The following is a 19913-nucleotide window of genomic DNA, read 5'->3' as shown; positions in this document are numbered from 1 at the left end:
TAATATATCACTGTAACAGTCATTTTATAATTTGAATCAGTGACATTGGAGGGGTAAAATTTAGGCTTCTGCAGCAAAACTAACACCCAACTAGGAATATCTGCATCATTTTGTTACTTCATCAGTGCAACAAACATTTACCACAAGGGCCGACCACTTTCCTTTTGTTCGTCGTAGGCTACAACATAGGCTACAGCGCTGCGCCCATAATCATTTCTACAGAAGCATGCTCAGGAATAAACTTGGCTGTGCTGCAGCATGCTAATTCCTTGGTGAAAGTGTTACAACCATCCCTGGTCTCCCCTACATGTGCATGTAAATACTGACCTCACCTCCCAGAGAGCAGCACATTATAACACCATCCTGCTGCACAGTAACAGCCACGCCACCCTTCAGCCTTTATTGTAATCTCCTTTTCTCCCACCATTTTATAGAGTATCTAATGACATGTAATACAGCGACATCAGAGATGAGTGCGGGCTGCATCGTGTGATTCTAATTACTGATAATCAAGTGAGATCTTTGCAATATCAAGTTCAAATAGGGTTATTAAATATGTCTTATAACCTTGAGGTTGTGTGTTTGATTTGGCTGCGATCTTTGTTGCGCTGTCTTTTATTGTGAAGGGCTGCGTAAATCTTACTGTAATTAATGTCATGGTATTATTTAAGTTTTGGAAAGTGCTTACCGAGAAGGAGACACATACAGGACTGAGTTTAAAGGTCAGTGATAATGCTCTGCTTAAGTGAACATGCAGTTTTTGGTTTAAGATGTTCTTACTTATGGTTATTTTAAGGAAAATTAAAGGGATATGGTCTGTTCCCTGCAGTCAGTGTTTTCATATCCCATTAATTCCACCCTAATCTCTTCATCTTGTTTTTGCCTTTCTATAAAGTAATTATGTACTTTTCGTTTTGATCTTTGGAAAATGCAAACTCCCATCCTGGCAGCAACAGCGCACAGAGACATGACAGAACAGGTAAAACGGGCACGGCACTGTTATGTATGATGTGCTGATGGTTTTCAGGCGATGTCTCATCTGTGAGAGGAGCTGGCACTCTAATGATTTAATGAGGCTTTGGTAGGGGGGGAGGGGTTGCCTCGTTAATCACTGGAGTTATTCAGTCAAATCAAACATACCGGTATCTTATTTCTCAGTCCACAGCGCACAAACAGTCCTACAAGGTCACGTGACAAAGGTGTGCACGTTTCAGTATGTATGTGGGTGGGTGTTACTGTTTTGCCTGTCAGGGTCACACCTGTCGGGCGGTGCCGCCAGCAGCGGGTGTCACTCACTCACTCAGTCGGTCTGTTGCTTTCAGTGTGGCCGGTTACTTTCTTCATTTGGAAACTGGGAATGACAATGGCGGAGTGTTAAATGCACCATGGCCGGTCACAGGACTAACACAGCTGATCGCAGCAGGAGACCACATGAAGTTATATGTGTGACGTTTGGAGCTGAACTCCTGCACAGAGGACCAATTAGAGCACTTTTAAGGAGCTTTCTTTAACCAAAGTTAGGAGCGTCACGTGAAACTTGGAGTTAAAGTTATAGCCTACTGTTTACTTTTGTGCGCGAGCCATGGCTCTGTCCCAAATACTGTGCCTGGACGATAACCATGTGAACCCGCGGACGCACGAGTCCAAACCGGAGTTCCTGTACAGCGAGGACCAGCGGCTCGCGCTGGAGGCTTTCCTGCGGGAAGGTCGCGAGGCGTTTGTTAAGTACCTGGGGACCCACGGCCTGCGCGGCTTCCTCTCAGACCCGGAGCTGGACACTCTCGCCGGGGCGGTGGAGCCCTATGACCCGGGCTTGGAGCTCTTTCCGGAGGATGCCGAGGAGGACGAGCCCCCGCCGCTGTCAGAGCACTACTGGCCCGACCTGTCGGACACGTCCATCCCGCAGATGGACCTGGGCTGGCCGGAGAGCATTTCTTACCGGGGGGTCACGCGCACTACCGTGTACACGCAGCCACCAATGGAGGACCAGGCGCACATCAAAGAAGTTGTCAGGAAGATGATTGCGCAGGCGCAAAAGGTATGTTATGCCACTAATGGACAGAATAATGTTAATTTGGCCACGTGCGGATTGTGAGACAGTGAGCCTCTGGGCACAGACATGTAAAAAGCCCCTCCACCTTTTACATAGGAACCAGACATGCAGGCACTCTAGTTGTTCAGCCTCTTTGTGTTGTTGTTTTGTGTGTCTTTGTAGTTTTTGAGCCCTATGGTTGTTTTTCCCCTTTTGGCCTTGCGTTGTTTTGAGTGTCTGTATCATTTTGCAGCTCTTTGTGGTCATTTTGAGTCTGTATGTGACGATGCGGGGATTGCAATTTTTTTTAGTATTGTCTCTTTGTGTGTCTTTGCAGCTGTTTTACATGTTTGTGTTGTCATTTTGTGTGTCTTTGTGGACTTTTTCTGTCTCTTTGTGGTTGTTTTGCCTCTTTTTGTTGTTGTTGTGAGTCTCTGTGTCCCTTTGCAGCTGTTTTGCATCTCTTTGTGGTCATCACCTGTGTAGTTATTGCCTCTTTGAGTGTCTCTGCAGCAGTTTTACATCTTTGTGTAGTCATTTTGTGTGTCTTTGTGGACTTTTTGTGTCTCTTTGTAGTGTTCAGTGTTTCTTTGCAGTCATTGTGAGTCTCTTTGCATTTGCTTTGCATTTCTGTGTAATCATTTTGTGTCTCTTTGTAGTAATTTTACAGCTCTTTGTGGTCATTTTGAGTGTGTTTGTGAGGATGGTGGGTGGGTTGCATTTTTTTGTTGGTATTGTCTCTTTGCAGCTGTTTACATCTTTTTTTTTTCCTTTTTTTTGTGTAGTTATTTTGTGTGTCTTTGTGGTTGTTTTGCAGCTCTTTGTGGTCATTTTGAGTCTGCATGTGAGGATGGGGGATTGCAATTTTTTGTTGGTATTGTCTCTTTGTGGGTCTTTGCAGCTGTGTTACATCTTCGTGCAGTCATTTTGTGTGTCTTTGTGGACTTTCTGTGTCTCTTTGTAGTCGTGCGACATTCCTTTGCAGTCATTTTGAGTCTTGTTGTCATTGCTTTACAATGTGCTGAAGTGAACTCAGTCCACTTTCACCAACATTAAGTCATACAACAACCTCCAACAACCTTACTAGTGCATCAATGAATGTCTTTTTTATTGGTCTTCAGTAATGTCTCTGACCTGCTGTGCCCATTCAGATGATTAACTTTAATGTTGATATAATGTAACCATGAGCAGCCATGGCTCTGTCAGTATGAGATCAGAGTACAGACTGATGTTGACCAAGTGAAACAATAAAGAGTAAAGTGCAACTTGATTAAACTGCTTTATCAGGGTCTAGTGCAAGACAGGAGCATGTCTGTTATGTTGGACATTTTGCATGTCTACTGCAATTGCACGTGTATAACTGCCTATGAGTGTGTGCCTCTGTCTGTTCTGCAGCCGACATATCCAAAGGCACTGTGACATGTTTTATTTCTCAGCAGCTGTTCTCAGTGGCATGTGTTACTTGTCTAAAACATCCTATGGCAATTTCCTGAAGAGTTTCCGACAGTAAAAATAAGATATATGGGTCATATACAGTATGAGCTTGGAGAATATATATAGCGTTAATTATCGCCTGGAGAGTTTTGCACAGAAAAACTTGTGCAATCGTATTTTACTCAAACCCGTAGAACAACTTGAATCGTATTTGTTTTGGCAGAGAAGGTTAAACTCTGTTATGTTTGCATGTACATGTGTGCTCACATTAACCTCAAGTCACTTGCATGCATAGACAATGTATGCATGGAATTATGCGAGAGTGTTTGACACATGGGTGTGATGTAAGTCATGTGTGTTTTCCTCCAGGTAATTGCAGTGGTGATGGATGTGTTCACCGATGTCGACATCTTCAGAGATTTGCTAGATGCTGGTTTCAAGAGGAAAGTGTCAGTCTACATCCTGTTGGAGCGCGCAACACTACCTCATTTCCGATCCATGTGTCAGAGGGCTGACATGCATGCCGGACACCTCAAGGTGAGTCAGTGGTCTGACGTTTAGCATCAGAGGGCAAGGCTTAGTTGTAGCTAAGTTAAAACAAGTCCATCTGGAGAGTCAATATGTGCTCAGTAAAATCTAGGGCTGACCCCAACTAAGAATTTTCCCAGTAGTCATTTAGGGTCATTAGTTGACAAGTCACCCGCATGTTTATGATATTTATTTGATTATTAAATTATATATTTTGGGTGGGGCAACACAATGGTTTGAGTTGAAGGTGTGAGAAAGAATAGTATTAGTGACACTGTGGGCTAATGGGCATGTAGCTACTTCCATGTTTCAGATGATACGTCATGTTTGTAGTCGACCAATGAAGATGAGTTTACATATCACCTTGGGTTCGTCCTTCACCTTCTCAAAATGATCCCACACTTTGGATTTCTTGCCCGACATGTTATTAACTAGCCTGTGGAATAACCGCAGGTACCAGCCCTGGAAATTAAGGATGTGTTTCCAGGAGCTTTTTGGGTTTTACCAGGGAAATCATCTAACTGTGACCCAATCGCTATAAACCATGACATATTTTCTGTGGAGAGGAAATGTCATGGCAAACTGGCCATATTTTACTCTAAAACAACCAATATTGCTGTGTATTATATGTCACACAAACAGAATAATAAGATGACAAATAATAAAGTTCATCAACAATTGTGTGAGGATAAAATTTCAGTTTCTTCATAGGTAGTAAATGTTTCACGAATAGAGTGAATCTGACCTTTGGATTGTGAGGGGTGGAATTTCCAGATGTTCGGAAAGCAAGAAAATGATCAGCTTAGTTTGAGACCGTAACATATCTGTAAGACGCTGCTATGAATGACAATGAATACAAATTGTTGTTTGAAAGAAAGACGCGCAATTGAAGTCAAGAGGTTTTCGTTATGCGTGGATAAGTGAAAGCACATGCCATCCCTCCCTTTCTCTTTCTCTCTTTTGCTTTCTGTCTCTCTCACACACACACACACTCACCAGTACTCAAACAACCAGCAAACCCTCCCAGCTGGCACTGTATCATAGACGAATCTTCTACCTTGTTGCTTTACCTGGACTGTTTTATTCCATAATTGGCTGGCTACCATGAAAAGCACAAGTTAGAAAACACATTTTGCTCATGCCGGGACAAGTAAAAGAGAGTTACGTGGAAAATACACCTGTATCTCCAGTAAGACATAAATCTTTTGATCAAACTGCCAAGTCAGCCTATAAGAATGTCTTCATAGAGGATAGGCCTTTAATGGTTAGCATAGCAGTGTGGTATCTGGCTGGCAGGAGTCTGACTTTTTGCTTGCTTGCTTCAATGCTGCTGCTTTATTTCTCTTTTCTATAGAGGGGATCATTTAGATGATCCAACATACAGGAGAAGCGGGGATGGAAAATTTCCACAAAGGCTCCCAGTGTACTAGTTAAGTTCAAAGTCATAATAGGTATACAGTGTGTTAGAGCAGTATTTGGCAGGCAGAGGTAAGACATAGAAGATGCAGAAAGCTGTGTTTAGGAGACCTCAAGAGGCATGAAAACAATGCATTTGCACACGGGGTGTGCACACAAATGCATATGTGCTGACAGACATATTTACACACACACACACACACACACACACACATATCCTGCAGATATACAAGAACACGTCCCCCCCCACACACACACTCTACTCTCTGTCAGTGTATGCAAAGCAGCAGCTATTTTTGCAGTCTCATGTGTCAGTTTGTTTTTTAGAAACCTAAATATCTGACAATTACACATGACAAATGATTGAGGAGGTTGTTTTAGCTGTTTTCTACTTGTTTTATGAGCTCCCGCAGGTAAGCCTGGAGGAGATCATGCTTTGGTTGTGAGTGTGTGTTACTGTGTCTGCAGCTAATCTTGCAAACTACTGGACCAATCAGTCTAATATTGTATGTGCATATTTATGACTCTATGCGCAAGGACCTCTTGTAGTTGTGGTGGGTTACAATTGTTGAAAAACCTGCTTTATTGACTGGTTTTTACCATCATTAGCTGCTGTCTCGGCTGATATTGGCTCAGCTGAAACCAAAAGGCCTTACCTGGTCTGTTGCAGGCCCAATTTTGGGGTTTGTTGTGGCTCAAAAACTAACATGCATTAAAAAGTTTGGTCTCATTTTGACCCAAAGCATCTGCAGTTAAATTTCAAACCCATCCACTAAAGTTAGGCACAATACAAGATGAATAAGTCCATTGTTTTTTGTATCTTCGCCACCATTTTGACTGTATTTAGCATTTTGATTTTACTTTCGTTCTTAGGGATGTCTCAATCATGTTTTAGGCCCCAAATCCAAGTACAGTGTGCAAACCTGCACATAGTAATACAGCTGCACAGTGCACTCTCCGCCTCAAGCTGCCCTACATTTAAATGAGTCAAATGTTTGATCACAGAATGGCTGTTCATGAAGAAAACAGCTTGTGTCACAGCTTTACTTTTGTGTTTTCCTTTTACTGTCAGTGTGGATGTGTTATCACAATAATCTTTGAGCAGGACCCAAGTTCACATGCAGTTATCAACAACAGTAGCTCAGGTGTAACACTCGGGCGTGGTGCACCTGAGAAACGTTGCAGAAATACATACAAAGCAATCGTTATTTGAACTCAAACCGAACCTGCTGCCATTACATATTGACACTTGTTGTCAGAGTGAGTGTCATCAATTCAGCAATCAATACAAACAGCTGGCTGATATTTTTTAATGCCACTGTATGGTTCACTTGCTCTTAACAAATAGATCCGGTGTTTTAATGGAGCTCAATGAGGTGTGTTTGACAGCTGGTATACTTAGAGCACAATTGGCAGCAGCACTTTATATGAGCTCGGTTAGACACTGTTGTCTGTGCTGGGATCTGCCCTTTAAATTTATCCTTCAACAAAGTCTCTGACAGACTCCCATCACTGTGGGTCCTATGTGTCATCCTAGAAAATATAATAGACGAGGGCACAGCTGTACAAGTGGCATTTACGACCAGGAGCAGTGATGAGCGGCTAATGCAGAATCTCCCACACAGTTGGAGAGCCGAGTCCGGACTGCTGAATTGAGGAAATGATTGGCAGGAAGAGCAGCAGACATGTGTGACAGCTTGTGGACAGCTTGAGTTTTTACTGTAAGTGACAGGAGTGAGCAGGTGGAGGAGGGGATGGACAGGATGGCAGGATGAGTATGTAGTCAAAAAGGTGCCAGATTTCTTTTTACTCTTCGGTCATTTGAGGGGGTTTCTGCACATGTTACACCTCTGCCAGATGTAGACTGAGAGCATTTTAAATGTAGCAAATGCACAGACAGTTAGTTGGTGTGCTGTTTTGTGTAAAAGCAATTAAGCTTCTTTGGTGGTTGACTTCTCACATAATTCTTTCTAGGACAGCTAAAGCACTCATCTACAGTTCAGAGCTGGAGACGCACACACATTGGAATTTGCTGATTTGATCAAATCAGTAGCCAAAGGAATGCACTGAGGCAAACTGAGAGCCAAGGGTGGGACCAAAGGAAGGAGAAAAACAAGTGTTCCTATTGTGAGACACACCAGGAATAATCTGGTGCATCAAGATAACTGGTTATCTAATGTTTTGGCTACATGCATTTGAGTTCAGGATCCGGCCCCTCAGACGGACCTGGCTCTTGATGTTTTGCCCTTCAGAGGACTTAACGGCCCTCCACAAATGAGATGGTCTGAATCTAAACTCACAGCAACTAATGTAATTGTAACAGCTTACAAACAGCTGGGCATCTGTTACCAAACAGTTTTAGATACTGTCACGCTAAAGCTGCAAATCACATTTACTGCATTTCACACAGTAGCTCTTAGATTTTGGAATGGCAGTCATTTTGGGCTGAGATATAATACATTAACGGCACCCTGAGCCAAAATGAAGGGATGCTCTGTGTGCGTGTTATGATCCAAGCTTCTCTGTTGTTGTGGTAGATAGTCCAGTTGCATACGCATGTTAGTGCATGTGAGTCGCTGTGAGTGTGTCCTACTGGCTGGCTCATTATTGCCGTTCTGTTCTGCACTCATACAGCATTTGCCACTGATATCGAGACGCTGGTGGCTTGGAAGCATTGCACCCATCCTCCAGTTCCTCCCCAGGTTAACAATGTTAGCTTTGTCATCAGTGTTGCTGTTGTTAGCTGTTTATGGAGTTAGCACCAATAGGTGCTAGCCAGCTCTATGTTGAGAACCATCTGCAGACAGTCCTGGCCCAAACTCAATCATTAGCTCCTTAATTATTACTCTGTTTAAGGACATAATATCATGCCTTTATTCTGCCTTGCCATTCTGTATAAAAAATACCATTGTGGAATGGGGGGAAAGAGTTGACTTTAAGCTGGCGACAGAGATAGTAACAGTGCCGAATTGACGTCGGTGTAAAAGGGACTGACATTTTGAAGATGTGTTACCACCAGGAGATTTTAAAAAAAGCAGCTAACAGCAGTTAGTGGCAAACTCAAAGAATAAGAACAGTGGCTGAAAATGTCCTCAAACTGGGGAGACAGTGAGGTTCAGGAGCTCCTTACCCTCTGACCAAAGGACGAGATCAGCCGCCATATATCAAAGATGGTAAATTATTGTTATGGCTACGTTACATCATGGCTGTTGTTAGACATTAGAGACCAATGCTGTTGTGTTAGACCTCATGCCTGTCATGCCTTTTTTGCTTCTGCATTGCCGGCATGCTGTCTAAAATCACACACTGGGACGACATGATGCTGTTTGGTTCTGTGTAAAAATGCAAAGGCAGCGTAAAGAAGGGACTTCGTAGCAACCCTATAGCGTGATCCATAGATATGCTTTGAATTGTCACATACAGCTCCTTTAAGGCCTATTATTTACAGCTTGCAGGGCTGCTGTATGCACCATACTACTGATCACCATCATAACCAAACAACTGCATCACGATACTTCCTGACTGTTTCCAACACCTGAGCACTCCAATTGACAACAAAGGACAAAAAATGGATTATTAGATATCATGAGCTGCAGTAAATGTCTTCCACATTCCATCAAAGAAGGGCTGCATATGTCTTTGTCAGAATTAGGATGCAGTTTTGTCTTTTTGAGATGGATTAAGTACAGATATTTGTAAGCATATCTGTCCTAAAGAAAGAAACAAAAAGTGAGTCAGAGTGAGAGAACTGAGGAAGACTTGATAAAGAAAGTGTTAAGCTCGAGGTCCCTTTCATGTGTAATCTCTTATCTGAAATGTTGTTACAGTCTTTTATGGCTACAGCGCCATATACTGCAACACCCATGACTATATTGCTTTATAGCTATACAGTCATAGTCACACCTGTAGGCCTGTTAGTGTGGCTGTGTTCACGTGTGCAGGATGCAACAACAAAAAAAACCAAACATACACACTAAATTCTTACCTGTGTGACTATGGGCTTATAATAATAACAACTAAATATCACCTTTAAAAACAGAGTTTACAAAGTGCTTTGACAGACAAAGCAACAGCAGAAACAGGATACTCAGAGGGCAATACAGCAAAGGGAAGCCAAACAGTCTTAGCAAACATAAGCGAGACAACATGAAGATGACAAAAAATGCAACACAATATAAATAGCTAGAAACAAAAAAGCAATAAAAAGACCAAATGTCTGTAAATATGGGTTTTAAGAACTGAGTCACTGATTCTGCAAGCCTTATCTCCTCAAGCAGGCCTTCTGAAGCAGAGGGGACCTGATGGCAAAGGGACAAGCACCTTGAGATTTAAGCCTTTACTTTAGAGCAGCCAGATGGGCCCCACCTGAGGATCTAAGGCTGTGAACTGGCTCATATGGGGTCAATGTTTCTGTTATGTAGCTCAGACCCAGACCAGCTTTATAAATGATCAGTAGAACCTCAAAATCAATCCTAAATCGAACAGGGAGCCAGTGGAGAGAAGCTAGGATTGAAGTGATGTGCTTTCCTCCCGTAAGAAGAAGTAAGAAGCCCAGCTGCTGCATTCTGAAGTAGTGGATTGATTGTGGTCTGGCTGGACCAAATAATGAAATAACAAGTGGACAGAGAAGTGAGCCCTGTGGGACACTAGATTTTAATCTGACCGAAGCCTGACACAGAAGTAATTTTTACTGTATACATGCAGTGTTTTCAGTCAGAAATGAGCAAACAGGCAAGTTCCAACAGTGACCAATTAAGTCCGTCAAGGTAATAAGAGAGAACGGTGCGGTCCGTGGTGTCAAATGCTGCACTTAAAGCTTCATGTAAAGACAAGACGAAGATTAAATCAGGATCCATGGCAATTAACATGATGTTGGGTTGTGTAAGATTTAATCACAGTACTTAGTTTGGATGTGGTATGTGTAATTGCACAGCAGTTTGAAAAAGTAGAGCAATTTGCTTAAATGACAGGTGGAGAGTGGTAAATTAGTGCGCCTACTGTCTGTGTATGACTGTAGGGTTTTTATTAAGAAGTACTGTCAAACAGGCAGAGTGACACAGTTTGAACTTGCATTTGATATGTCTGTTAATGTGTTTTATGGGAAAACTTAAATCATAGTTCACGAAATTTGGCTTGAGACATATGTATGTCTTAATTGGTATCTGTGCTGTACAGATTCTGAGCATGTTGGAGTATGTCGGCCTTTTTCATGTAGTTTATTCACACCTAGTGGCCATCAATCAGCTAACAGATAATCAAAAAAGAAGATAAGGTCCCCTCATAAAATCATAAGAATTGTTCTTGATACTAGATGCTATAAATATTTGTTGTGTTGATAATATCCGATTAAAGCTGGTGTAGGCAGAAATCTGGAAAAGAAAATACACCCTCCTCCTGCAGCTCTCCCCTCTCTGTCCTAAGCCCCTCCCACCAGACAATCATGGGCAAATGCACGTGTATCATGCAGTAACCCAGTGTTACCTATACAATGATTTATTTAATCTAATTTGAGTGTACAGGTGCACGCAGCTCATTTGCTCAGCCCCTCCTTGCCCCTCTTAATCAGGCCACAAATGAGACAAGAATTAGCTAGTTAGCCAACCCACAATCCCTCCCTCTCGCTTTCTCCCCAGCAGGGAACTTCGGTCGGTGGTTACAGTAACTCGAATTCGGCCAGAGCAAACCCCTCAACACTGGGTGTCACAGAAGGCTGGTGGCCACTGTCAATGCCGGGTCTAACCTGTGTAACAGCAGCAACAGAAAGTTTGCTGATCCAACGGAGAGCTGGGGCTGCCCGGACCCCTGGATCTGGGGTTTGTGCTGGCTGGATTTAGTTGCTGACTGGGGGTCCATTATTAGAGCTGCACAGAGGTAGTCTGTAATGGTGGAGAAAGAGGCGGAAAACACATTCTGATTCAACCTGTGATTGGCCAAAGTCTCCTTTCATGGTCTAGATTTCCTAAAGCCTGAAAGCAGACCACTTCAATTACAATTTGCTCAATGGTTAGTGCAGGATTTTTCCCCAAGAAGCCAAAATTAAACTGTCATTGTAATTTTGTTAAATTAATATAGAACACCACCATGTTAGGTCAAAGTTCAAGATGAAGTTATCACTGTCATAGTTTTACAACATCACATCACTCAGGTGACAGGTTGCAGGGTTAGTTTTGAATCTGGAGAAGGTATAACATCTGTACTCTTTTTGTGTCTGTGTGTTACAGCACCTGCGTGTACGCTGCACACATGGATCAGAGTTCTACACTCGGTCCTGCACCAGAGTCAGAGGGCGAATGGGACACAGATTCATGTTCATCGATGGCGACAAAGCTGTGTCTGGGTCGTACAGGTCAGTGCTCTTAATGACTGTGTTTGTCACTGAGGGTGTGAGAAAGAGAAAGACGGTGAAAGAAAACAGATTATCTCCGTGTGCTCCACCTGTCGTTGTTTCTATGAGTGTGGCATGGAGAGATACAAATGAAGAATGCACTGTGTCTGTTAATGTTCAGTAGCATTCTCTGCACAGTAGACAAACTGGTTGTAAATGTATCCAGTGCACAAGACAAATAGATGCGTGTACAGTGCAGTCACTAAGTAACCAGACGCTGCTGCTATCATCCACATACATGTATATATGGCCCAGCTGTCTGTCTGGTTCAGAGATTTTGGTGTTTACTTTCCAATTAAGAGGTGTTAGTTTTGTAATGTCTTAAAAGAAGTCTAACATATTTGCTTTGTGTTCTGTAGTTTCACTTGGATGTCATCACGGCTGGATAGAAATCTCATCACCGTGACTACAGGCCAAGCAGTGGAAACGTTCGACAGGCTGTTTTGCATCCTCTACGGATCCTCTAGCTCGGTTGACCTCCGGCAAGTCGCCACAAAGCCTGAACCTGAGCTGGAGCCCCTCCCACAACAGGCCGCATTGCCCCTTCCTTCTGCTGCTATTGCAAGGAAAATGTACAACCCCAAATACGCCCTGGTTGCTTTAAGCAGCCCCAGCCCGGCCCCTTCTGATGGCCCCAAAGAGACCCAAACTCCAGAGGAATCCAAGAACCCTGAAACAAAGAAACGGAGGCGGAGGAGGGGGAGTAAAGAAGCCATACAGGAGGCCCCTCCCACTCACCCTGGACTCATTCTAGAGAAAGTGAACTTGATACCATACCTGCCCACCTGGCCAGAGCCTGACCCCTCCAGTGATGTTATTGGGTTCATTAACGTTCGTGATTCCAAAAAGCCGACTCAGGTCCATCTGCAGAGATCTGAGATGTTTCAGACCAGCCAAGCGATCAAGTTTAGCAGTCCATTCAGCATGCCTAAGGAAATCCTGCCAGAGGTCGCCAAGCCCAGACAGCTCACCACCAAACATGAGGAGATGAATAAACTCAAACCAGCACAAGATAAAACCAAAGCTGAAGAGTCGGCGGTAGGCAGAGCTCAGCCAACGCAACTCAACGCACAGCCTGGTGACATCAAAAGCAAAGCAGAGGCACCTGGACAGAAACCACCTATATCTGAACCAAAGTTCGAATCCAAAAATGACACAATAAAGACTCTCAACGCTGAGAATAAACTGCATTCAAACACGCACAACAACCTAGATGCAGGGCACAACGGTACACCTCACCTTAATGTGCACACACCTCACCAATCCAGCAACAAAGCATCCACTCCTAACACTGAGAGGCCTTCACACACCACACAAAATGCCACCGTCCTCCCTGGATCAAACACTAAAAATGAAACTAATTCAAACACACATCATGCTGTTGTGTACAGGACGAACACCCTGGAGACGAGCAGTACAAAAACCTCACACCTGTGTCATCCCGCTGACATCACAGAGCCGCACACACAGGCTGTTCAAACGCAGCCACAAAACTCCTCTGAAATGACTCCCGACAGCCACAAGCCCTCCTCTCCTACTTCTGCTACATGCTCTCAGTCTGTCAGTTCCACCTCTGAAAACAATCAGGTCTCCGTTGCTACAAGCACGACTACCAGTGGCTGTTCTCCTTTGTCCCCCCTCAGCTCCTCTTCTTCCGTTCCTCCTCTTACCTCATCTTCTACAACTCCAAATCCTCACCTCCCTTCATCCTCAACATCCCCACCTTCAACCTCAACCCCTCCCATCCCTAAACCTCGCACTGTCCAGCTGGTTATCAAAGGCGGTGTAACTGGCGATAACCAGAAGCTGCCAGAGTTCAATGTTGTCAGGAAGCCTGAGCCCAGCACGGGGCCGCCAGTGGTTCAAAATGTAGCATCAGAAAAAGTCCCCGAAACTGTTCCAGCACTGCAGGATGTCAGTGGAAGCATGACAGGGGCACAAAAAGATGTCAAGAATGCAGAGAAATCTCCACAGCAAAGTTTTACCTCTCAGCAGACGAAGAATGAGGAAGCAGTTGGACGACACGATGACAGAGAAGGAATGCAGTTGGTGGCTGGAAACAACCTGGAAGCCAGGTCAGATGTTTTGATTACTGGCATGCCAAGAGCAGAGAGTGAAAGTAGTCTGGAAATAATTCCAAAAGATGTCGAGCCCAAGACTTTGACATCAAAAGAAAGCACATTAACCCCACAGACAGACTGTGAAGCCGAGGCGCAGACAGAGATAAAGGCCCCAGAAAGAGCACTAAGAGGCTGTGACCTCACTGAGGTGCCAAATGAAAAAAGTGAGAATGTCACAGAGCACAAAACGTACCTTGCAAGAGCATGTGTACCTCAGAGAATATCATATAATAATACAGATGCATTAGAGACTGTGGACTCTTTAAAATCTCTAACACACACTCCTGTGTCTGCTACACACATATCCAAAGACAGTGCAGCTGCAGACACACAAGGCCAGCAGGCTAACCCAGCACACCACACAGACGGCATACCAAATACTGCAAAACATAACACGCACAGCACTTTCCAAGAACAAATTCCTAAAGCACGTGGAAGCACACACACACCTGAAAGACCCCTGCACTTGCATCTCTCGGACATACACACGCCGGACTTTCGTTCACCTGAGAGAGAATCGCGGTCGCTCACGGCTCTCATACGCACTCCGACTCCAGATGGATTTCTCCCGCAGACGCCCACCCCTGACTCAAGAACTCACACGCCGGATCCACAGTCGCACACTCCAGACTTTCGAACTCCTACGCCCGACGGGTACGTCTCCGCTCTCTCCACCGCCTCAGAGGATTATTACGAATGTAGCGACTCTCCTTCTCCTTCTCTCCTGAACCACGAAGCGATGGAGGATCATACTGACTTCACTCTTACAAATACTTCTTACGCTACAACCAGTCCTCTATACATGAATTTTAACAGTTGTGCTGCTTCATTGGGCATTCTAGACAGTAGGACCTCTAGCAATGAAACACTGAGTTCGTCTGGACCTGCTGGAGTCTCCTCTTCTTCTCCTTTACTTGAGAAGAAGGCAAAAATGTGGGATGGAAAGGAAATCACAAATGAAGAAAATGGGAGAGAAGAAGTGCCAGAGAGGAGGACAGAGGGAGTTTACAAGGGGACGGAGAGGAGAGGCAGCGAGGAAGCTAAGAGAACAGCAGACCATTTAAAACAAGGAGAAAATTCAACAGAGACAGAAGAAAACAAACACGAGGCCCAACCCCAGGCCCCGAAGAGGAAGAGGGTGATAAACCAATCAGCAGCTGTCGATGGAGGAGTGACTCCAGGAGAATTAACCAATGACAAAACAGAGCCAAAGCGATTGTCCACAGGTGACCCTCAACCTAAGAAGAGTTCTGAGGGAAAGAGACCAGACAAAGAGAAGGCAGTGGACAAGGCGTCACTAGGACCCGTCAGTGTGGAGAAGAAAGACCGGCCCCAGTTAATCAAAGAGACGGAGGGACAGAAGGTCAGGCAGCAGATGTTTTCATCTATATGCCACATAATTCTCCTCATCACACAGAAACCAACTTTTAAAGTCAAAATCATTTTTAATTTGAATTTTCTAACCACTTTGCAGTATTTTGTTCAGCGTACGCCATAAGTTTTCTTTAGTGTATAATCACCTGAACATAAGAATCATTGTGTTTTTGTTACCTTAGAATGAGCCATTTCTATCCACACAGGGAGTGGGTCATCTACAGAGATAGCCATGTTGCATCATGATGTTTCTACAGTAGCCCAGAACATACAAACCAAATACTGGCTCTAGATAGATCCATTCGGGTTTTTGCATCGGCTGCCTTAGTTAGGAGCCCCTACGGAGAAGTTTGTAATGTGAAACTGATGTATTCAGTGTTTTTACCAGGTTAAATCACCAGAGGCCTGTACTATGAAGCAGGATTTGGAGTTAGTGAGGTAACTTTAGGGTTAACTCTGGGTTTTCAGTACCATGAAGCTGGTTCTCTTTTTACCAGGATAAATCACTGTGGTAAATTATGCTAAACAGCTAACCTGGTCTGGAGCAGGTTAACTTCAGAGTATCAGATGACAGCCTGTCAGCGTCCTGGCCTCTGACCAATCAGATCACTAAAAAAAAGCAGTATCCATGGACGAAAGTCTGGAGTCACAGGTAATAAAGAGTAGCCCGTGTATTATTACAGGTCAGTGGAATCATTTAATTGTTTCAAGGCTGTATTTCCACTCAAAGCCTGGAACAAACAGAGAGATCGTTAGCAGCACTAAACACATGATTTTAGCTGCATTTTAACGTATGCAAAGTTAATCTTTGTCCGCAGTGACAGTGTTGCTGTTTTACACTCTGATTCCATCACTGCAGCTCAAAATATCATGAGAACTAGGAAAAAAGATATTTTATTAGAAAAATAAATGATAATTTCGGTCAGATAGATCTCAGCAGTCATTAATAGGCTACTTTTCCCCCCATTACTGCAGTAGCAGAAAGAATGATGCTACTTTAAAGTGTTTAATGTGACATATTCAGAGTAGTTTTGTCATCTTCCAACTAAACATTAATGTCTCATATAGCATAGAATGAGCTGTTTACATCTACATGTGGAGTGGCTCTTTGTCCGTTCTGGGCAACTGTAGCCACAACATGGCACACCAGTTATTTTTGCATTGGCCAGTGTAGTTCGTCACACATGCTTGGCTCATAGAGGTTTTAGTTGGTTGCAGTCTGCATCCTCACTGCTAGATGCCACTATGTCCTGCACACAAGACCTTTAAATAAAGATATACCATACTAATAAATAATCTTTTGAGATGCTGCTAGAACTTTGTTACCTTTGGACAGAACCAGGCTAGCTGTTTCCCTATGTTTCACTCTTTATGATAAGCTAAATTAGCCAACTGCTAACTGCAGTAGCTTCATATTTAGTGTACAAACACAAGATTGGTATCAATCTTTTCACCTAACTCTCAACAAGGAAGTAAATAAGAGTGTTTCTCAAATATTAAACTTGTCCTCTAACGGACCTTTTTTTAGCTAACGTTTAATTAAACGAACCTTGAAAGCTTACACGACATAGTGACAAGTGTGTCTCATGCTGTTTATTATTTAAAACTTTATCCTTGATATTTAATCATGAAGTAAATATAAATATTAATCACCTTTTGCTTCACTGTATTAACCCAAATTATTTTGCCATGCTAAACAGACAAAGCCAGTACTATGTCAGCAGCTGGTTTGGACAAAAATTTAACGTCCTGTTGCAAAATTTCAGCTGCTGAAGTCTGCTGATGTTTCACAGAGGTGTTACAGTCATTGGCTCTGATGTGTTGGTGCTCACTCAGCTCCACAGCTGGTTTAAACATTGTCAAATATTTAACAATCAGTGTGAATTGTTTGTAAATGCAGCTTCATGCTATCTATTAATTTATCTGTCTGTTAATCAGCTGTGTATGCAGCACACTATGCAAGGTTACCATCTCTGCCCGTTTGCCGAGGTCTGTTGAGTATGCACCAGCAGAGCATAGCTAAGTCGAAGCGCACGACACTTGTTCATTATTGAACAAGGAGACTATGTGTGAATTAAAGTGACATACTTTTAATGAAGCGTGGCCCGTGTTCCCGCTGATGCAATATTGATGAATCGGTAAAAGATTGATAGTTTCACATTTATTGACGGCGGTTTAGCTCACTCACCGACGACCTGAGTCTTCGCTTTTCGTCTAACAATAGTTCTCTCGAGTCAGTGAGGTGTTGCTGGCATGTTTAAGCTCGCCAGTGTCATGTAATATTAACAAGAGTGACAATAAAACGGATCCCACATCTGTACCCAAGTACCTCTCTTTTCCATTTGCAGCAAAGCTTTTATGTCACTCATCTACAATGCAGTGTAAAAATAGAATACAATATGAGGAACTGGTGTTTTAATAAACCCTAGTCAGATTCATTGATACCTTATTCATACATTATACATTCCTCCTCATCTCCATTCTCTTATCTTTCCCTAGATTTTGCACACTCCTCCCAAAATTCCACGAGGACAGCAGCAGAACAATGGATCGTCCTCTCCTTCCCGACCACCCAGACCCCCGCGACCAATCTCAGGCAACCAGTCTTTGGGTCCTCGTCCCTGGGAAACCCGTCAGCTGAACCAGACAGAAAGCAAGGTGCTCCACGGTAATTTCCAGGTCTTGGATAATACCTCATCACCTCGCAGGCTGCCATCCAGACCACCTCCTCCAGTGGCAGCGGGACGGAAGCAGGCCGAAGTCTCCCCCGGCCAGCAGAGCCTCCTCTCACGACAGCCTCTAGCAGCGCAGGGCAGGACGAGACCCGGACAGTCACTAAATCCACATCCCTACCCAAAGCCCCAGGCCTCTTTCCTCCACACACACTCAAACAGAGGGGAGCAGCTCCAACCTCATTCCCAGAACCAGACGGTAGCACAGCAGGAAACACATTGGCAGGAAGAAGCAAGGTCTCCATTTAGCTTCACTTTTAGCAGGCTGTACAACTTGAAGGGCCTGAAGGACAAGGTGAGCAAGCTGCCAGCACAGAGCAAGAGAGGCAGCGCCAGCTCTCCGGGACAGGGACGCAAGAGCACGAGCTAGTCTGGTACCATCGGTCATCCTGGCATTAATACTGTATCACACCAAGCCAAAGCAAAAAAAGCCAACTCAAAAAAACAAAAAACAAACAAACACAGAATTAAAGGGACAGTTCACCCGAAAATCAAAATTACATATTGTTCCTTTTACCTGTAGTGCTGTTTATCAATCTAGATTGTTTTGGTGTGAGTTGCTGAGTGTTGGAGATATCGGCCATCGAGATGTCACCCTGCCTTTAATATAATGGAACTAGATGGCACTTGGAACTAGATTGTTTGTGGTGCTCAAAGAGAAGAAACATTTGAAAAAGCTCTTTCCAGAAATCATGATGTGGTTTCTCAAATATTCAGTAAAAACCAAACAAAAATGATCTCTCATTTCTTTAGTTTGTCAACAACAGGTGATTTCCTTCTTTTAGCAAAATTGTATATGATTGAGTTGGGGTTTTTTCCCACCTGGACCTTTATGCTCTGCCATTTCTCCTATAATCATCACGCTGTAACCTGTGAGGTTTATGCCAAGATCACTTGACGACACTGACTCCTGTTCGCACACTGCGAGAGAGGAGAGGGAGAGACGCTGTGCTGCTGCCAGAGGAGCCGCTGAATGAGTTCCCTCTGAGCGGTAACTCGCTAAAAGAGTCTGAGAAGTCCGGGGCTGTTCATAAAACATTCAGGACGCCACAGTTTATTCCACACTACTGAAACTGCTCCTCTTTTTGGAACCACCACGGAGTCTTTAATAATTTTGCTTTTAGCTATGCCATGTCACAGCCGAACTATCGAGAGTATCATGATATACATTTTTCATATGATATTAAAAATTATACTGATATTATCGGGAACAAGCAGGAACTATTTTCTCTCTCCCGAACTACAGCCGCCTACTTTATCACTGCACAGAAGGAAGCATGCATCTACTACTACTACTGGCGTCCTCCTTGGCTGAGCTGTAACATTAGCTACGTTAGCAGTAGATACATGCTTCCTTCTGCACCATGATATAGTTGGCAGGAGTAGAGAAAATACACTGCCTGGCCAAAAAAAAAGTCGCCACCTGGATTTAACTAAGCAAATAGGTACGAGCCTCCTATTGGATAATTACTGCATGGGCGATTATCTTTCAGCTGGCAACAAGTTATTTAACCCCAACTGGTGCAATGAGTTGCTTCTCATTTCCTAAACAACCATGTCGAAAGACACATCCCGTGGTCGTGGAAAAGATGTTAGTCTGTTTGAGAAGGGTCAAATCATTGGCATGCATCAAGCAGAGAAAACATCTAAGGAGATTGCAGAAACTACTAAAATTGGGTTAAGAACTGTCCAACGCATTATTAAAAACTGGAAGGATAGTGGGGACCCATCGTCTTCAAGGAAGAAATGTGGCCGGAAAAAAATCCTCAATGACCGTGATTGGTGATCACTTAAACGTTTGGTGAGATCAAATCGAAGAAAAACAACAGTAGAACTCAGGGCTATGTTTAATAGTGAAAGTAAGAGCATTTCCACACACACAATGCGAAGGG

General features: G+C 43.6%; 1 protein-coding gene across 1 annotated transcript; it reads left to right on the top strand.

Moving 5' to 3' along the window:
• Positions 1–1298: 1298 nt before the first annotated feature.
• LOC117268376 (uncharacterized) lies at positions 1299–18758 on the top strand. The gene is made up of 5 exons (XM_033644749.2): positions 1299–2038; positions 3836–4003; positions 11632–11756; positions 12155–15278; positions 17789–18758. Exons 1-5 carry the CDS (start codon positions 1583–1585, stop codon positions 18389–18391), a joined length of 4476 nt encoding a protein of 1491 aa, XP_033500640.1. The 5' UTR covers positions 1299–1582; the 3' UTR covers positions 18392–18758.
• The last annotated feature ends 1155 nt before the right edge of the window (positions 18759–19913 follow it).

This window comes from Epinephelus lanceolatus, chromosome 18, assembly GCF_041903045.1.
Source record: "Epinephelus lanceolatus isolate andai-2023 chromosome 18, ASM4190304v1, whole genome shotgun sequence".
NCBI classification, from domain to species: Eukaryota; Metazoa; Chordata; class Actinopteri; order Perciformes; family Serranidae; genus Epinephelus; species Epinephelus lanceolatus.
This window is presented reverse-complemented; position numbering and strand designations above follow the sequence as displayed.

What these genes read in the sequence shown, in the direction of transcription:
- LOC117268376 (XM_033644749.2), top strand. Translation starts at nt 1,583, where the DNA reads ATGGCTCTGTCCCAAATACTGTGCCTGGACGATAACCATGTGAACCCG. An exon ending in TGATTGCGCAGGCGCAAAAG is followed by an intron (nt 2,039 to 3,835) that starts GTATGTTATGCC and finishes GTTTTCCTCCAG; the next exon opens with GTAATTGCAGTGGTGATGGA. An exon ending in AAGAGACGGAGGGACAGAAG is followed by an intron (nt 15,279 to 17,788) that starts GTCAGGCAGCAG and finishes ATCTTTCCCTAG; the next exon opens with ATTTTGCACACTCCTCCCAA.